The sequence below is a fragment of the Somniosus microcephalus genome, chromosome 23, assembly GCF_052327205.1.
Source record: "Somniosus microcephalus isolate GS21.2 chromosome 23, FLI_Smic_1.0, whole genome shotgun sequence".
NCBI lineage: Eukaryota > Metazoa > Chordata > Chondrichthyes > Squaliformes > Somniosidae > Somniosus > Somniosus microcephalus.
The window spans coordinates 25847116-25862294 of record NC_141009.1 but is presented as its reverse complement, the minus strand read 5'-3'; the positions used below and the strand labels follow the sequence as shown (position 1 = coordinate 25862294).

The following is a 15179-nucleotide window of genomic DNA, read 5'->3' as shown; positions in this document are numbered from 1 at the left end:
AGTTCAAACAAACCTTTTTCTAACTGGGGATGTTTTTAATTGACTTGTCTTTTTTATATGCATAGTCTTGAATGTTTGGTCTTTACAAGATGTGGAAGAAATTCATTGTGTGTGAAGGCAGTATGTAAATGCAAGTCTTTCTCAGTGGCCTTATGTAAGTCATGTGTTAAAATTTTATTGGCAGAAGCTCAAGCAATACAGTAAACACCCAAAGGTGCTAGTAAAATGTTGTCTGGTATTCATGGGTATATGGAATAAAACCAGCCATCTCACTTAAGAGAAAGACTAATTTCATATTTAGATGCAGTTGTTTACACTTGGGGTGGGGGGGGGGGCAGGAATGCTTGACCCTAAGAGGAACTAACTGCAATAGAGAGGAAACTTAAGTAAACTGGGACTTTACTAATGTGCAATATAAAATGCAGCCAGGGTATTGTATGTATTATGAGGCATATAGGATTCTTTGAAACATTTAAGATTCTGAGGGGATTGGGCAGGGTAAATGCTGAGAAAATGTTTCCCCTCGTGGGGGAATCTAGAACGAGGAGGCATAGTCTGCGATTAAGGGGTCACCCATTTAAGACCGAGATGAGGAGGAATTTCTTCTGAGGGTCATTGATCTTTGGAATTCTTTACTCCAGAGAGCTGTGGAAGCTGAGTCATTAAATATATTCAAGGCTGAGATAGAAGATTTTTGAGCAACAGGGGAGTCGAGGGTTATGGGGAGCGGGCAGGAAAGTGGAGTTGAGGCCAAAATCGGATCAGCCATGATCTCATTAAATGGCGGCGCAGGCTCGAGGGGCCGAATGGCCTACTCCTTCTATTTCTTATGTTCTTGGGCTTTGTGGTGTTAAATCCACATATTTGCATTTAGGAACATACAGAATAAAAAGAGAGAATTGCGGTCCATCTGGCTGGTTACAAATTTCAAATAATCTCTTCGACTGCTTTATTTCTCATACCCCATAATCATTTTTTCTGCCAACTATCTCTCAAGTTCCCTCTTGCATCTCTTGTGCAGGGGGAGGACAGAAAGGACAGTGATGATGAGAAATCAGATCGTAGCAAATCCTGGTGGAAGAAACGATTTGTGTCTGCTATTCCTAAAGGTCAGTCTTGGGATTCTAACCATTTTGCAACACCGGACATGAAATAACTGATCAAATGACTTTATTATTTGATAACTGGATCAGAGGTCTTTTACTTTAAAATTCATCTGCACCTTGAAACAAATAGTATCTTTTTTTCTAGCTTAACTATATCTTTATAACTTTCTTGTGCATTTGCCTGTGGCAGCTCAGTGCATTTTGATTTGATTCACTCTTACCTGTGAAAATGAAAAGGCTGCTTGTTTGCATTTCTTGTTTTACTGCTTGTTAGAAATCAACAGCCTGGGAATTTCTCAAGAATTTTGGATGGAAATAATCAGATTTTAGTTTCTGTAACTTTCCTTATTCCTGCTCCAAATTCAGTACTACCCCTAATCCCACTCTATTGCAGCCCCATCTCGGTTGTTAGGGTCCAGCCAGATACAAAAAATCCACGCCGAGTACGTTCTGCAATTTTGTTTCCTTCCAAAAAAAATTAGTTATCCTTAGCCTTAGTTACAAATCTTTGTCATCCAAAACTTAAAATCTTCAGTTTAAAAGAAAAATCATTGCAGACAGACCACTTTTGAATGAGCAATAGTGTTTACTAAAATAACTGCAGTGACGTGTATATGCAGGTGATTATCATCAGCTAGCTGCAGGTGGAAATGCAGCTGAATATTTTCAGTGTAACTAGTATAATAGTGTGAAAAGATGTTATCTAACACTAAAACCTTCATTACTGTGAGTTACACTTCACCAGGTTTTGGTTAAAGCCATGATTTTCTTCATCCTGCATGCGATGAAGTTACTTTGTTTTTGTAATACGGTATATTTTCTCTTTAGCTCCCATTTCCTTCAGGAAGAAAGATAAACAAGAAAAAGACAAAGAAGATGGTGCACAGGAAAGGTTTCAGGCCATGCAAGGTTGGCTGATCCTACCTTACATAATGAATGGTGAATGAGGTCTACAAAGACGAATAACACCTGCATGAAACAGGAAAATATTTTTTTTTAAATCAAAAAACTGCAGATTATCAGAGCTTTTTAATTGTTTTTTAAAATTATTTACTTCAAATGCATGGAAATCACACTAACCATGTAGTACAAATATGAAGTCTGTATCTGATTTTAAAGTGCATTGACTTTGCACTGTAGGCGCTAAACCTAATGCTAACATACACCTCCAGTCTGGAAGGCTAATTCTTGTAGGACCACCACATTGATCACAACTGTGAAGTTGCTCATGACCCAGTGTATAGTTTTAATGCCAAGGATCCAATTGCAAAACTAGTTGTAGATGTCTAGTCTGTGTCTCTGCTCCTTCAGTGATTTTTTGAGCGCTTTTGTAGCCTGCCTTTCTGCTGCTCTGCTTTTCTCCTCTCTCCACCTCCCTTCGCCATATTCCTAACTGTTCCCAGTTTCCTGCAGTACTGATTATCACTTCATTTCTGTTTAGGTGAGGCTTCATTGGGTACAATAATCAAATGGTTGCTTTGCATGTTCTTCAATTTGTTATAAACACGTCTTGGGACATGCAAAAAAAAAATGAATTAAATTTGATCTTTTTCTGATGGAAGGTTTTGTTGAAAGTTTAAAGCTGTAATTAAATGATTTAATACAATTTCTCTCCCATTGTACCAAAGAAGAGGGAGAAAAGCCTGTGAAGCCAGCTGAAAATGTGAGAATTTAAAATGATCAAGACAAAGGAAGGGCAGAGTCTGAGGGAGGTATCAGATTAAGTCTTCTATTGAGGGAAGTTGAAGTCCCCAATGGCAAAAAAAAAACAAATTAGATGTCTAAACGAGCCTTACTGTAGCAGCAGATTTTAATAGTATGAAAGATTGATCTTTATATGGAAGTTTCTGCCTGACGATTGCACTACAGCATGACGATCCAAATGATTGGAGAAGCATTCGTGTTTGGATAAGTGAATACTTTGGGCACTGATCATTTAACAATTCCTTTGTTTGTGTTAAATGATATCATCACTGATGCACAGGAGAATTAAATAATTATACAGGTAGGCATACTGGGATGTCTAGCCAATTAACCAGTCAATTCAGATAATTGGTGTTTGAATAAATGGCTTTCAAGTCTGCCACAGTTGGAAAAAGTAGTGGCAAGACTCCCTGATGATTGACTTGGTAAATTGATCACATGTATTAGTCCTAAACTACATAGACCAGGTACATGTCATGTTCAATCCCTGGTTTACACTGATCTCAGCTGGACGATGCAGGGAATGCTATCATTTGCCTCCGTGCCAATGAGCTAGGAAAGGAGGGGGGGAAATTGGTTCGGTTTTCATGCTCCAATGACCCTTGCTAGATTATCAAGTGAATGCAGAAACAACCTTGACTCCTCGTGTAGCCCATAATTAACTCATCTGCCAGTATTTGATAGAGGCTCACATGTTACGAGTAGTCACTTGGATTGAGTAATACATTGCCTTCAGAAGAAATGGGGAGAAAACATGGGAGAATACAGAAATTGTGACACTTGTAGTCATGGTTGTAGGCACGTTTTCTATTTGTTTAGTCTACAGTTTCTATTCTAAACAGCAGCTCATTTACTTTGTCGCTTTAAATGCAATTGGGTACTCCCACAGCGCTGTTGGGTCGGGATTTCCAGGATGTTAACCCAGTGATGACGAAGGAACGACTGAGGTATGTCCAAGTCAGGGTGATGTGTGACATGAAGGGGAACTTGAAGGTGTTCCCATATGCCTGCTGCCTTTGTCCTTCTCGGTGGCAGAAGTCACGAGTTTGGGAGCTGCTGTTGAAGTAGCCTTGTTGAGTTGCTGCAATGTATCTTGTAGGTGGTACACATGGTATGCTGGTGGCTGAGGGAGTGAAAGTTTAAGGTGGTGGATGGGGTGCCGATCATGCAGACTGCTTTTTCCTGGATGGTGTCGAGCTTCTTGAGTGTTGTTGGAGCTGCACCTATCCAGACAAGTGGAGAGTATTCCATCACACTCCTGACTTGTGCCTTGCAGGTGGTGGAAAGGCTTTGGGGAGTCAGGAGGTGAGTCAGTCGTTGCAGACTACCCAGCCTCTGACTTGCTCTAGTAGCGATAGATTTTGTGTCTGGTCCAGTTAAGTTTCTGGTCAATGATGATCCCATGGATATTGATGCTGGGGGATTCGACGATGGTAATGCCATTGAAAGTTAAGGGGAGGTGATTAGACTCTCACTTGTTGGAGATGGTCAATGCCTGGCACTTGTGTGGCACAAATGTTACTTGCCACTTACCAGCCCAAGTTTGGATGTTGACCAGGTCTTGCTGCATGCGGGTGTGGGCTGCTTCATTATCTGACAAATTGCAAATGGAACTGAACACTGCAATCATCAGTGAACATCCCCACTTCTGACCTTATGATGGAGGGAAGGTCATTGATGAAGCAACTGAAGATGTTGGATCTAGGGCACTGCCCTGAGGAACTCCTACAGCAGTGTCCTGGGGCTGAGCAACCATCTTCTTTTGTGCTAGGTAAGACTCCTGCCAGTGGAGAGTTTTTCACTGAACCACATTGACTCAGTTTTATTAGGGCTCCTTGGTGTCACACTCGTTTGAATGCTGCTTTGATGTCGAGGGCAGTCACTCTCACCTCACCTCTGGAATTGAGCTCTTTTGTCCATGTTTGGACCAAGGCGCTAATGAGGTCTGGAGTCAAATGGTCCTGGCGGAACCCAAACTAACATCGTTCAGCAGGTTATTGGTGAGTAAGTGCCGCTTGATAGCAATGTTGATGACACCTTCTATCACTTTGCCGATGACTGAGAGTAGGCTGAGGGGGTGGTAATTTGCTTGATTGCATTTGTCCTGCTTTTTTTGGCAGGGCATACCTGGTTAAGATTCCACTTGGTCGGGTAGATGCCAGTGTTGTAGCTGTACTGAAGCAGCTTGGCTAGAGGCCCTGCTAGTTCTGGAGCACAAGTCTTTAGCCGGGATGTTGTCGAGGTCCGTAGCCTTTGCTGTATCCAGTGCGTTCAGCCGTTTCTCTATCGCATGTGAATTGTGAATGGAATTGGCTGAAGACTGGCATATGTGATGGTGGGGACCTCGGGCGGGGGGAGGGGGGGTGGGGGGACGGACGGACGAGATGGATCATCCACTCTGCACTTCTGGCTGCAGATGGTTGCGAATGCTTCAGCCTTGTCTTTTGCACTCGCATGCTGGGCTTGAGCAGCGTAAAGGATGGGGATGTTCATGGAGCCTTCTCCTCCCGTTAGTAGTTTAATTGTCCACCACAATTCATGACTGGATGTGGCAGGACTGCAGAGCTTTGATGTGATCTGTTGGTTTTGGGATCGCTTAGATATGTCTCTACCATGCTGCTTCCGCTGTTTAACATGCACATAGTCCTTTGTTGTAGCTTCACCAGGTTAGCACCTCATTTTCGGGTACGCCTGGTGCTGCTCCTGGCGTGCTCTTCTGCACTGCTCATTGAATCAGGGTTGATCCCCTGGCTTGATGATGGTAGAGCAAGGGATATGCCAGGCCATGAGGTTACAGATTGTAATGGAATGCAATTCTGCTGCTGCTGATGACGGACAGCACCTCACGGATGTCCAGTTTTGAATAATAGACATCACATACAAGGTGTAATTTGTCATGGGTGATCTGAACACTCAAATGTTCTGTTAATAGAAGTGAATACAATGAATAATTTGGGAAACAGTTTTGAGTTTCATTTTTATTCACTTGCAGAGGAATAAAAGTTATGGCGAGAATACATCTTAATTTCAAAGTACTTCAACAATAGAGAGAGAGAAAAATAATACACCTACCATAATTTGGCTTAATTTTTCCCCCAAAAATGTTAACTGCATGGAGGTTCTCAAGTTGCATCTCCAACTTTAAGTTTAAAATAATTATCTGTATATTAAATAGCGATTGCACAATTTTTTTTTAATAGACATCAGCTGCTCCGCCATGTCTATTTAGAGGAATATCCCAGCGCAGGTCCATTGGAAACAGTGGGAGCAGTGAATTCTGATCGACACAAATGCACACCATCTCGGGTAGCAGGGTCCCCAAAAAACCTTGGTGTCTGCATTCCAAGCTACCTGAGTAGCTCCCCAAAGTCCTGTCAATCTGGAATGGCTCCCAGGCTGGCTGGATGTTGTGTCCCTCGTAACACTGGGGCCCCTCTGAAATGCAGTAAGATGCTTCCTCTTGGTGATGTCAGAGTTGCCGAGCAAAAGGGAAACCAGACTCTAGGATCTGTGTGCAAGTAATAAAACTGGTGTGTCTTCAAGATGAATCAAACCAGATTCTGATGTATGTTAATGTCACATTTTAATTGCAAGAGAATTGAACCTGAGATTAAATTAAACATTTGCTGACCAGCTTGTGCTAGTTCATTAATGTTAACTAGTAACATTTCACTTGTAATTCCTATTCTCGGTCACAAGGGGCTTGACTGGCATTTAGGTGTGAATTAAAAAAAATGTTAAGTTCTAGGTACAGTCAGTCATATAGTAGTTAAGAACTTCTGCTGAATGTATATATGGTACTTCTAAGGGAGAGAAAGTCTTCGTAAAAATCAACTCTCTCTTGCATCCTCTGCTGACCATGTATATGAATGCAAGAGGTGTAAGGAACAAGATGCTTGAGCTACAAGTGGGGAAGGATGATTTGGACAGGTTGGGTGATTGGGCAGAAGCATGGCAGATGCAATATAACGTGGATAAATGTGAGGTTATCCACTTTGGTGGCAAAAACAGGAAGGGAGAGGAGGTGGGGTGGCTATGTTAATAAAGGAAGGAATCACTATAATACAGAGAAATGATATTGGGTCAAAGGAGCAGGATAGTGAAACAGTTTGGGTGGCGATAAGGAATAATAAGGGGAAAAAAACACTAGTGGGGGTAGTCTGTAGGCCTCCGAACAGTTGCAACTCTGTTGGACAGAGGATTAATCAGGAAATAGTTGAGGCTTGTAATAAGGGAACAGCTATAATTATGGGGGATTTTAATTATCATATTAACTGACCAGGGGGCAAGCAACCTTAGATTTGGTCCTGTGTAATGAGACAGGATTAATTAAAAATGTCCTAGTAAAGGATCCCCTTGGAATGAGTGACCATAACATGGTTGAGTTCCATATTCAATTAGAGGGTGAGAAGGTTGGATCTCAAACAAGCGTGCTGAGCCTGAATAAAGGAGACTATGAAGGTATGAGAGCGGAATTAATTAGAGTGGACTGGGAAAATAGATTAAAGGGTAAGACGGTACATGATCAGTGGTGTACATTTAAGGAGTTATTTTACAACTTCCAAAAAATATATATTCCACTGAGGAAAAAAGGGTGTAAAAGAAAAGATAGCCATCCGTGGCTAAGTAAAGTAATTAAGGATAGTATCCGACTAAAAACAAGGGCATATAAGGTAGCCAAATCTAGTGGGAGGATGGAAGATTGGGAAGTTTTTAAAAGACAGCAAAAAATAACAAAAAGATTGATTAAGAAAGGGAAGATAGATTATGAAAGTAAATTAGCAAAAAATATAAAAACAGACAGCAAAAGTTTCTATAGTAATATAAAAAGAAAAAGGGTGGCTAAAGTAAATGTTGGTCCCTTAGAGGATGAGACCAGGAAATTAATGGTGGGAAACATGGAGATGGCAAAAACACTGAACAATTATTTTGTTTGTCTTTACAGTAGAGGACACTAAGAATATCCCAACACTGGACAAACAGGGGGCTCTAGTGGGGGGAGGAACTAAATATGATTAAAATCACTAAGGAAGTGGTACTTGGTAAAATAATGGGACTCAAGGCGGATAAATCCCCTGGACCTGATGGCTTGCATCCTAGGGTCTTGAGGGAAGTAGCGGTAGGGATTGTGGATGCATTGGTAATAATTTTCCAAAACTCACTGGACTCAGCAAAGGTCCCGGCAGATTAGAAAACTGCTAATGTAACACCCTTATTTAAAAAGGGTAGTAGGCAGAAGGCTGGAAACTATAGACCTGTTAGCCTAACATCTGTGGTTGGTAAAATGTTAGAGTCCATTATTAAGGAGACAGTAACGGGACATTTGGATAAACATAATTTAATAGGACAAACTCAGCATGGTTTCATGAAGGGGAAGTCATGTTTGACAAATTTGCTGGAGTTTTTTGAGGAAGTAACATACAGGGTGGATAAAGGGGAACCAGTGGACGTAGTGTATTTAGACTTCCAAAAGGCATTTGACAAGGTGCCACACACAAGATTATTGCTCAAGATAAAAAATCACGGGATTGGGGGTAATATTCTGGCGTGGGTGGAGGATTGGCTCTCTAACAGAAAGCAGAGAGCTGGGATAAATGGTTCGTTCTCAGATTGGCAACCAGTAACTAGTGGTGTTCCGCAGGGGTCAGTGCTGGGTCCCCAACTCTTTACAATCTATATTAACGATTTGGAGGAGGGGACCGAGTGTAACATATCAAAGTTTGCAGATGATACAAAGATGGGACGGAAAGTAGTGAGTGAGGAGGACATAAAAAAACCTGCAAAGGGACATAGACAGGCTAAGTAAGTGGGCAGAGATTTGGCAGATGGAATACAATACTGGAAAGTGTGAGGTTATGCACTTTGGCAGGAAAAATCATAGAGCAAGTTATTATCTTAATGGCAAGAAACTGGAAAGTACTGTCGTACAAAGGGATCTGGGGGTCCTGGTGCATGAAACTCAAAAAGTTAGTATGCAGGTACAGCAAGTGATTAAGAAGGCCAATGGAATGTTGGCTTTTATTGCTAGGGGGATGGAATATAAAAACAGGGAGGTATTGCTGCAGTTGTACAAGGTATTGGTGAGACCGCACCTGGAATACTGCACACAGTTTTGGTGTCCATACTTAAGAAAAGACATACTTGCTCTCGTGTCAGTACAAAGAAGGTTCACTCGGTTAATCCCGGGGATGAGGGGGTGGTCATATGAGGAGAGGTTGAGTAGATTGGGACTCTACTCATTGGAGTTCAGAAGAATGAGAGGCGATCTTATTGAAACATATAAGATTGTGAAGGGGCTTGATCGGTTGGATGCGGTGAGGATGTTCCCAATGATGGGTGAAACTAGAACTAGGGGGCATAATCTTAAAATAAGGGGCTGCTCTTTCAAAACTGAGATGAGGAGAAACATCTTCACTCGGAGGGTGGTAGGTTTGTGGAATTTGCTGCCCCAGAAAGCTGTCGAAGCTACATCATTAAATAAATTTAAAACAGAAATAGATAGTTTCCTCGAAGTAAAGGGAATTAAGGGTTATGGGGAGCGGGCAGGAAATTGGACATGAGTCTAGGTTCGGAATGGTCATGGCCCTGTGGGTAGTGGAGTGGGCCCAGGGGCCGTGTAGCCTGGTTCTGCTCCTACTGTGTTCTAATTCTGTTAGATTTCAGGAGATGGTTTTATTCCTGTTCCTGGCTGGGGTGGAGATCGCCTTTACAGAAGGTAAGTACTGTAGAAAATATAGGGACAGAGTGATCTCCTGGAAGAATTTCGATCGCCTAGATGGGTCGGAGAGGAATTTCCCAGATTTTTTTCTCCCAAATTGGCCATTGGGTCTTTATCTGGTTTTTCGCCTCTCCCGGGAGATCACATGGGTTCGGGTGGATGCACAGTGATAGAAGATTTGAGGTTAGGATCAGATCAGCCATGATCTTATTGAATGGTGGAGCAGGCTCGAGGGGCCGATTGGCCTACTCCTGCTCCTATTTCTTATGTTCTTCTGTTCTTATGTTCTTATCTGAACGGCAATAGATTGGGAGAAGGGGAAGTGCAATGAGACCTGGGTGTCCTTGTGTACCAGTCGCTGAAGGTAAGCATGCAGGTGCAGCAGGCGGTTAAGAAGGCAAATGGTATGTTGGTCTTCGTAGCGAGAGGGTTTGAGTACAGGAACAAGGATGTCTTGCTGCAGTTGTACAGGGCCTTGGTGAGACCACACCTTGAGTATTGTGTGCAGTTTTGGTTGCCTTATCTGAGGAAGGATGTTCTTGCCGTGGAAGGAGTTCAGCGAAGATTCACCAGGCTGATACCTGGGATGGCAGGAATGATGTATGAGGAGAGATTGGGTCGATTGGGCTTGTACTCGCTGGAGTTTAAAAGAATGAGGGGATCTCATTGAAACTTATAAAATCCTGACAGACGAGATGCAGGAAGGATGTTCCCGATGGTCGGGGAATCCAGAACCAGGGGTCACAGTCTAAGGATAAGGGGTAAGCCATTCAGGACAGAGATGAGGAATTTGTTCACCGAGAGTGGTGAACCTGTGGAATTCTCTACCACAGAAGGCAGTAGAAGCCAATTCATTAAATATATTCAAGAAGGAGTTGGATATATTTCTTAAGGCTAAAGGGATCAAGGGGTATGGGGAGAAAGCAGGGACAGGGTACTGAATTTGGATGATCAGCCATGATCGCATTGAATGGCAGAGCAGGCTCGAGGGGCTGAATGGCCTACTCCTGCTCCTATCTTCTATGTTTCTATGAGATAGACATCTTGGGTGTAACTGAAACCTGGCTTTAAAGTTGAATGGGGAATGCAGTGCAGGGTTTGTGTGTTTTAGGAAGGACACGGAAGACAGCCGAGAGAATGGGATGGCATTATTTGTCAGTGAAAGATGTTTTTAATTGAGAAAGAAGGTGTTTGAAATTGTACTGGGCCTCTCTGTAAATTTAGAAGACATAATATTAGGAAAATGTTAGTGCTAGGATTATGGTTTAGGTCACCAAACAATCCAGAGGAGGTAGATGTACTGTTATGGGAAACAAAATAGTTGAGTGCTAGGTCTTTAAATGTGATTGCAGGATTTCAGTCTTCCCAGCATTGATTGGGATTGGAGAAAGGGAATAGTCCGTTTATGAGCAGGAATTTCTTAGTTATGTTGGACTAGTCTTCAAAACAACATGTAAGCAAACCTATAAGGCGGAATTTTTTGAGGATGTAACTGGTAAAATAGATAAGGGAGAACCAGTGGATGTGGTGTATTTGGATTTTCAAAAGGCTTTCGATAAGATCCCGCATAAGAGATTAGCGTGTAAAATTAAGGCACATGGGATTGGGGGCAAGGTATTGACTTGGATAGAGAACTGGTTGGCAGACAGAAAGCAAAGAGTTGGAATAAACGGGTCTTTTTCCGAGTGGCAGGCAGTGACTAGTGGGGTACTGCAGGGATCGGTCCTTGGACCCCAGCTATTCACAATGTATATTAATGACCTGGATGAGGGAACTAGATGTAATATCTCCAAGTTTGCAGACAACACAAAGTTGGGTGGTCGTGTGTGCTGTGAGGAGGATGCCGAGAAACTCCAGTATGATTTGGACAGGTTGGGTGATATGGCAGATGCAATATAACGTGGATAAATGTGAGGTTATCCACTTTGGTGTCAAAAACAGGAAGGCAGATTATTATCTAAATGGCAATAGATTGGGAGAAGGGGAAGTGCAACGAGATCTGGGCGTCCTTGTGCACCAGTCGCTGAAAGTAAGCATGCAGGTGCAGCAGGCGGTTAAGAAGGCAAATGGTATGTTGGCCTTCGTAGCGAGAGGGTTTGAGTAGAGGAACAAGGATGTCTTGCTGCAGTTGTACAGGGCCTTGGTGAGACCACATCTGGAGTATTGTGTGCAGTTTTGGTCGCCTTATCTGAGGAAGGATGTTCTTGCCATTGAAGGAGTGCAGTGAAGATTCACCAGGCTGATACCTGGGATGGCAGGAATGACGTATGAGGAGAGATTGGGTCGATTGGGCTTGTACTCGCTGGAGTTTAGAAGAATGAGAGGGGATCTCATCGAAACTTATAAAATTCTAACAGGACTAGACAGACTAGATGCTGGAAGGATGTTCCCAATGGTCGGGGAGTCCAGAACCAGGGGTCACAGTCTAAGGATAAGGGGTAAGCCATTTAGGACCGAGATGAGGAGGAATTTCTTCACCCAGAGTGGTGAACCTGTGGAATTCTCTGCCAAAGAAGGCAGTAGAGGCCAATTCATTAAATATATTCAAGAAGGAGGTGGATATATTTCTTAAGGCTGAAGGGATCAAGGGATATGGGGAGAAGGCAGGAACAGGGTACTGAATTTGGATGATCAGCCATGGTCTCATTGAATGGCGGAGCAGGCTTGAGGGGCCGAATGGCCTACTCCTGCTTCTATCTTCTATGTTTCTAATGCAATTCTGGAATTGGTATTAATTAATAAGGAGGTGATGGTAAGCCAGATGGTAGTATCAGGGACCTAGTGACAAGAATGTTACTTTCAGTCTACAAGTGAGGATGCATCTTAAAAGGAAGCTTACTAATAAAATAAGTTTTTGACTAGCTGATTTTAAGGGAATGCATGAAGACATTAAAATAGGAAGAAATATTTCGAGAAAAGGATGTGGAAGAAAAATGGGAAAATAAAAGGGATTTTTTTTATACGGAGAAGCAGTTTATCCCAGAAACAAGAGTATCACCAATGTGGATAGCCAAGAAAGTTGAGGTACACATTAAGATAAAGGAAAAACCTTTCCAAAGTTTCTAATGTTCAGGTAAGTGACAGGATAGGGCGATCTATAAAGGCAGGCTGAGAAATACAAAGAAATTGATGAGAAAAGCTGAGAGAGAACAGGAGTACACACAGCTGCAAATGTAATGGGGAAACTGCAAATGTGAAGGGGAAACTGCAAAGCCTTCAAATATGTCGGAGATGGGCAAAAAGGGTAGAGAGAGATGTTTGGTCACAGAAATAACGATGGTGGTGACTAAGGACAGGGAAGCAGCTAAAATATTCAACCCCTACTTTACAACAGTGGCCATGAACGAAGTGTGAAATGGTGAATATAGACCATAAACCTCATATGAGGATGTATTGGGGATGATGCAGCAGCTCGAGGTAGATAAGGCCTCAGGCTATGATGACTTTCACCCCAGGAGTTGACTAAGGAGATTGTGAATCCCCTGACCAATATTCTCCAGAACTCACTGGGCTTGAGTCACATCCCAGATAAATTATAGACCTGCGTGCCTTAACTCGATTTGTGAAGAAATCAGTTTAATCTGGAATAGGGTAAAGGGTCAGCTTGAGAGAGAAATTTTAATTGGATTTAGAAGCGGCAGTTTATTGGGGGTTCTTTTTTTGAGGAGTTACGGATCTAGTGGATAGGGGTGAGAAATTGAATGATGCAGAGTTAGATTTCAGAAAGGCATTTCACACTGAACCACATAATCGACTATGACACAAGTTTCAGGCCCGTGGGATGGCCAGCAGTGAGTTGCTTTACAACGGGAGGTGTCTGACTGGAAAATAGTTGTTAGTAGAGTGTTGGGACTACTTCATTATTTACATAAATGACTAGAACAATGGAATCACGTCCAAGGTTTCTGAATTTGCCAATGTGAGCCTTGGCAAGTCACGGTTATCAATGTATACAAATCTGAAAGGATTCTGAAGTGTCAAATTCTAAGATTCAGCAAAGGAAAATATAGTATGGTTTACAAAATTAAATCTGCTTACAATACCTCAACGGGAAAAAGATCTTGGAATGAAGGGGAAGTTGTCGGCATAGGGTGTTAGAAAAGTTAACGGAATATTGGGTTGTACAGGTAGAAGTTTATCTTGTTGGTCCAGAGAGGGAATATCTAGCCTTGGTGAGATCACATCTGGAATATTGTAAGCAGTTTTGGTTTATCTGTTTTAGAAAATACATTGGAGAGAGTGCAAGGTGGTGGGGGGTGGGGAATAGTCATTTTTTTCCAGAACTGTAAGGAGAGTTTGGTCTTCCTGCAACTTTTCAGAGAAGACAAGACGCGCTCTGATGGTATTTAAGATCTCAAGGGGTTTCATTTGTTTATCATTTAATCTACCTATCCGTCTTAAGTCTTGCCTGTGTCCGTATTTGTCTAATTACACTTCTGTGAAGTGCCTTGCGATATTTTTCTCCATTAAAGGTTCTGTATCAATGCAAATTGTTCTTATTGTTTACGTGTCCATAATAGTAGTTTATCACAAGTCTGTGATGTTCAGTTGGTGGAAATGGTGTGGCTCAAACTTATGTCAGAAGTAGGCGTTAATATGGAAGCTAGTTTATTTAGATTTTTAAGCTATGTTTTGAGGCAAAATAAATTGTATACATTGTAAATTTGTAGTTTGAAGGAAAAGGATTTGTTGGAAATCTAAGTTTTAAGTGTCGGGCATCATCAAGTCATCTTATTCTCTGTTCCTAACTTATTTTTTCCCATTTATTTCCTCCCTGGTGTCATTTGCCACCAAGAATCCTCCTGTTACAGCAGCATGAATTATGCACAGGAATAGTGAGGCTCTCTGCATTTTTCTCTTCTCTTGCCCCTCTCTTTCCCCGCTCTCTCTGTTCTTTGCCCCATTCCCCCCACGCCCCGGCTCCATACTTCCCAACATCAGTGGAATGGCTCAACTTCATGCCTCATCCATTGGGCCAGCTGAGAACTGATGACTTGCTCTACTAAGGTAGATTAGTTTGTATGACTTTCTGATCGGCACTAAAATACTTTAGCGCTTGAATGTTAAAAATAAAATAATTCAAGGAACATTATTTATCTGGGCTTTTTATTTAATGGACTTTGTGCTTCTGTGGACCTAAATCTTGAACTGAATATTGACAGGCCTGATATTCCTATTTCACCCATTCACCAAAACGACTTGTTTTCCTTCCAGTCTCCTATTTTTCCTACTTCCCTTAAGCCACTTTCTCTATGTATACGCTATTCTGTACTCCTTGATCATGGTTGGTCTGCATTTAGTCTTTGTTGCATTCATTTGAGATCCCCTTTGTCCATATGTACCTTTGGTGAGTGCAAGATAAAATTGGAGGTTGCTGGATTTAGATCTTCTGTCCAGAGACGTTTCAGTGACTGGATCTTTTTAATATGATTTGTAGAATGCTACATTGGTTTAAGGAGTGAATAAAATTATTCAGCAACTAAAATGGAAATTTTAAAGAATGGAAATCACAAAGAAGGAATATGACTGGAAAATATAAACTCAATGGCAGAAAATGGATTTGGTTGTAGGTTTGCCCTTTTCAACTAGATACAAAAACCTAATATCGTGGAACCTCAATCATCCTCTATAAAAGATCCCCTGGGTGGATA

At 41.9% G+C, this 15179-nt stretch overlaps 1 protein-coding gene across 11 annotated transcripts in view; it reads left to right on the top strand.

Moving 5' to 3' along the window:
• gapvd1 (GTPase activating protein and VPS9 domains 1) overlaps positions 1–15179 on the top strand; it is a 132138-nt gene that overhangs the window by 92710 nt on the left and 24249 nt on the right. For 7 of the 11 annotated variants that reach the window (XM_085965632.1, XM_085965631.1, XM_085965634.1 and 4 more), the window contains 2 exons: positions 1022–1109; positions 1935–2045. In XM_085965632.1, coding sequence (XP_085821758.1) covers positions 1022–1109; positions 1935–2045 — 199 coding nt within the window. The remainder of the gene's footprint in view (positions 1–1021; positions 1110–1934; positions 2046–15179) is intronic. The other 4 variants (XM_085965635.1, XM_085965630.1, XM_085965636.1 and 1 more) reach the window with 2 other exon arrangements.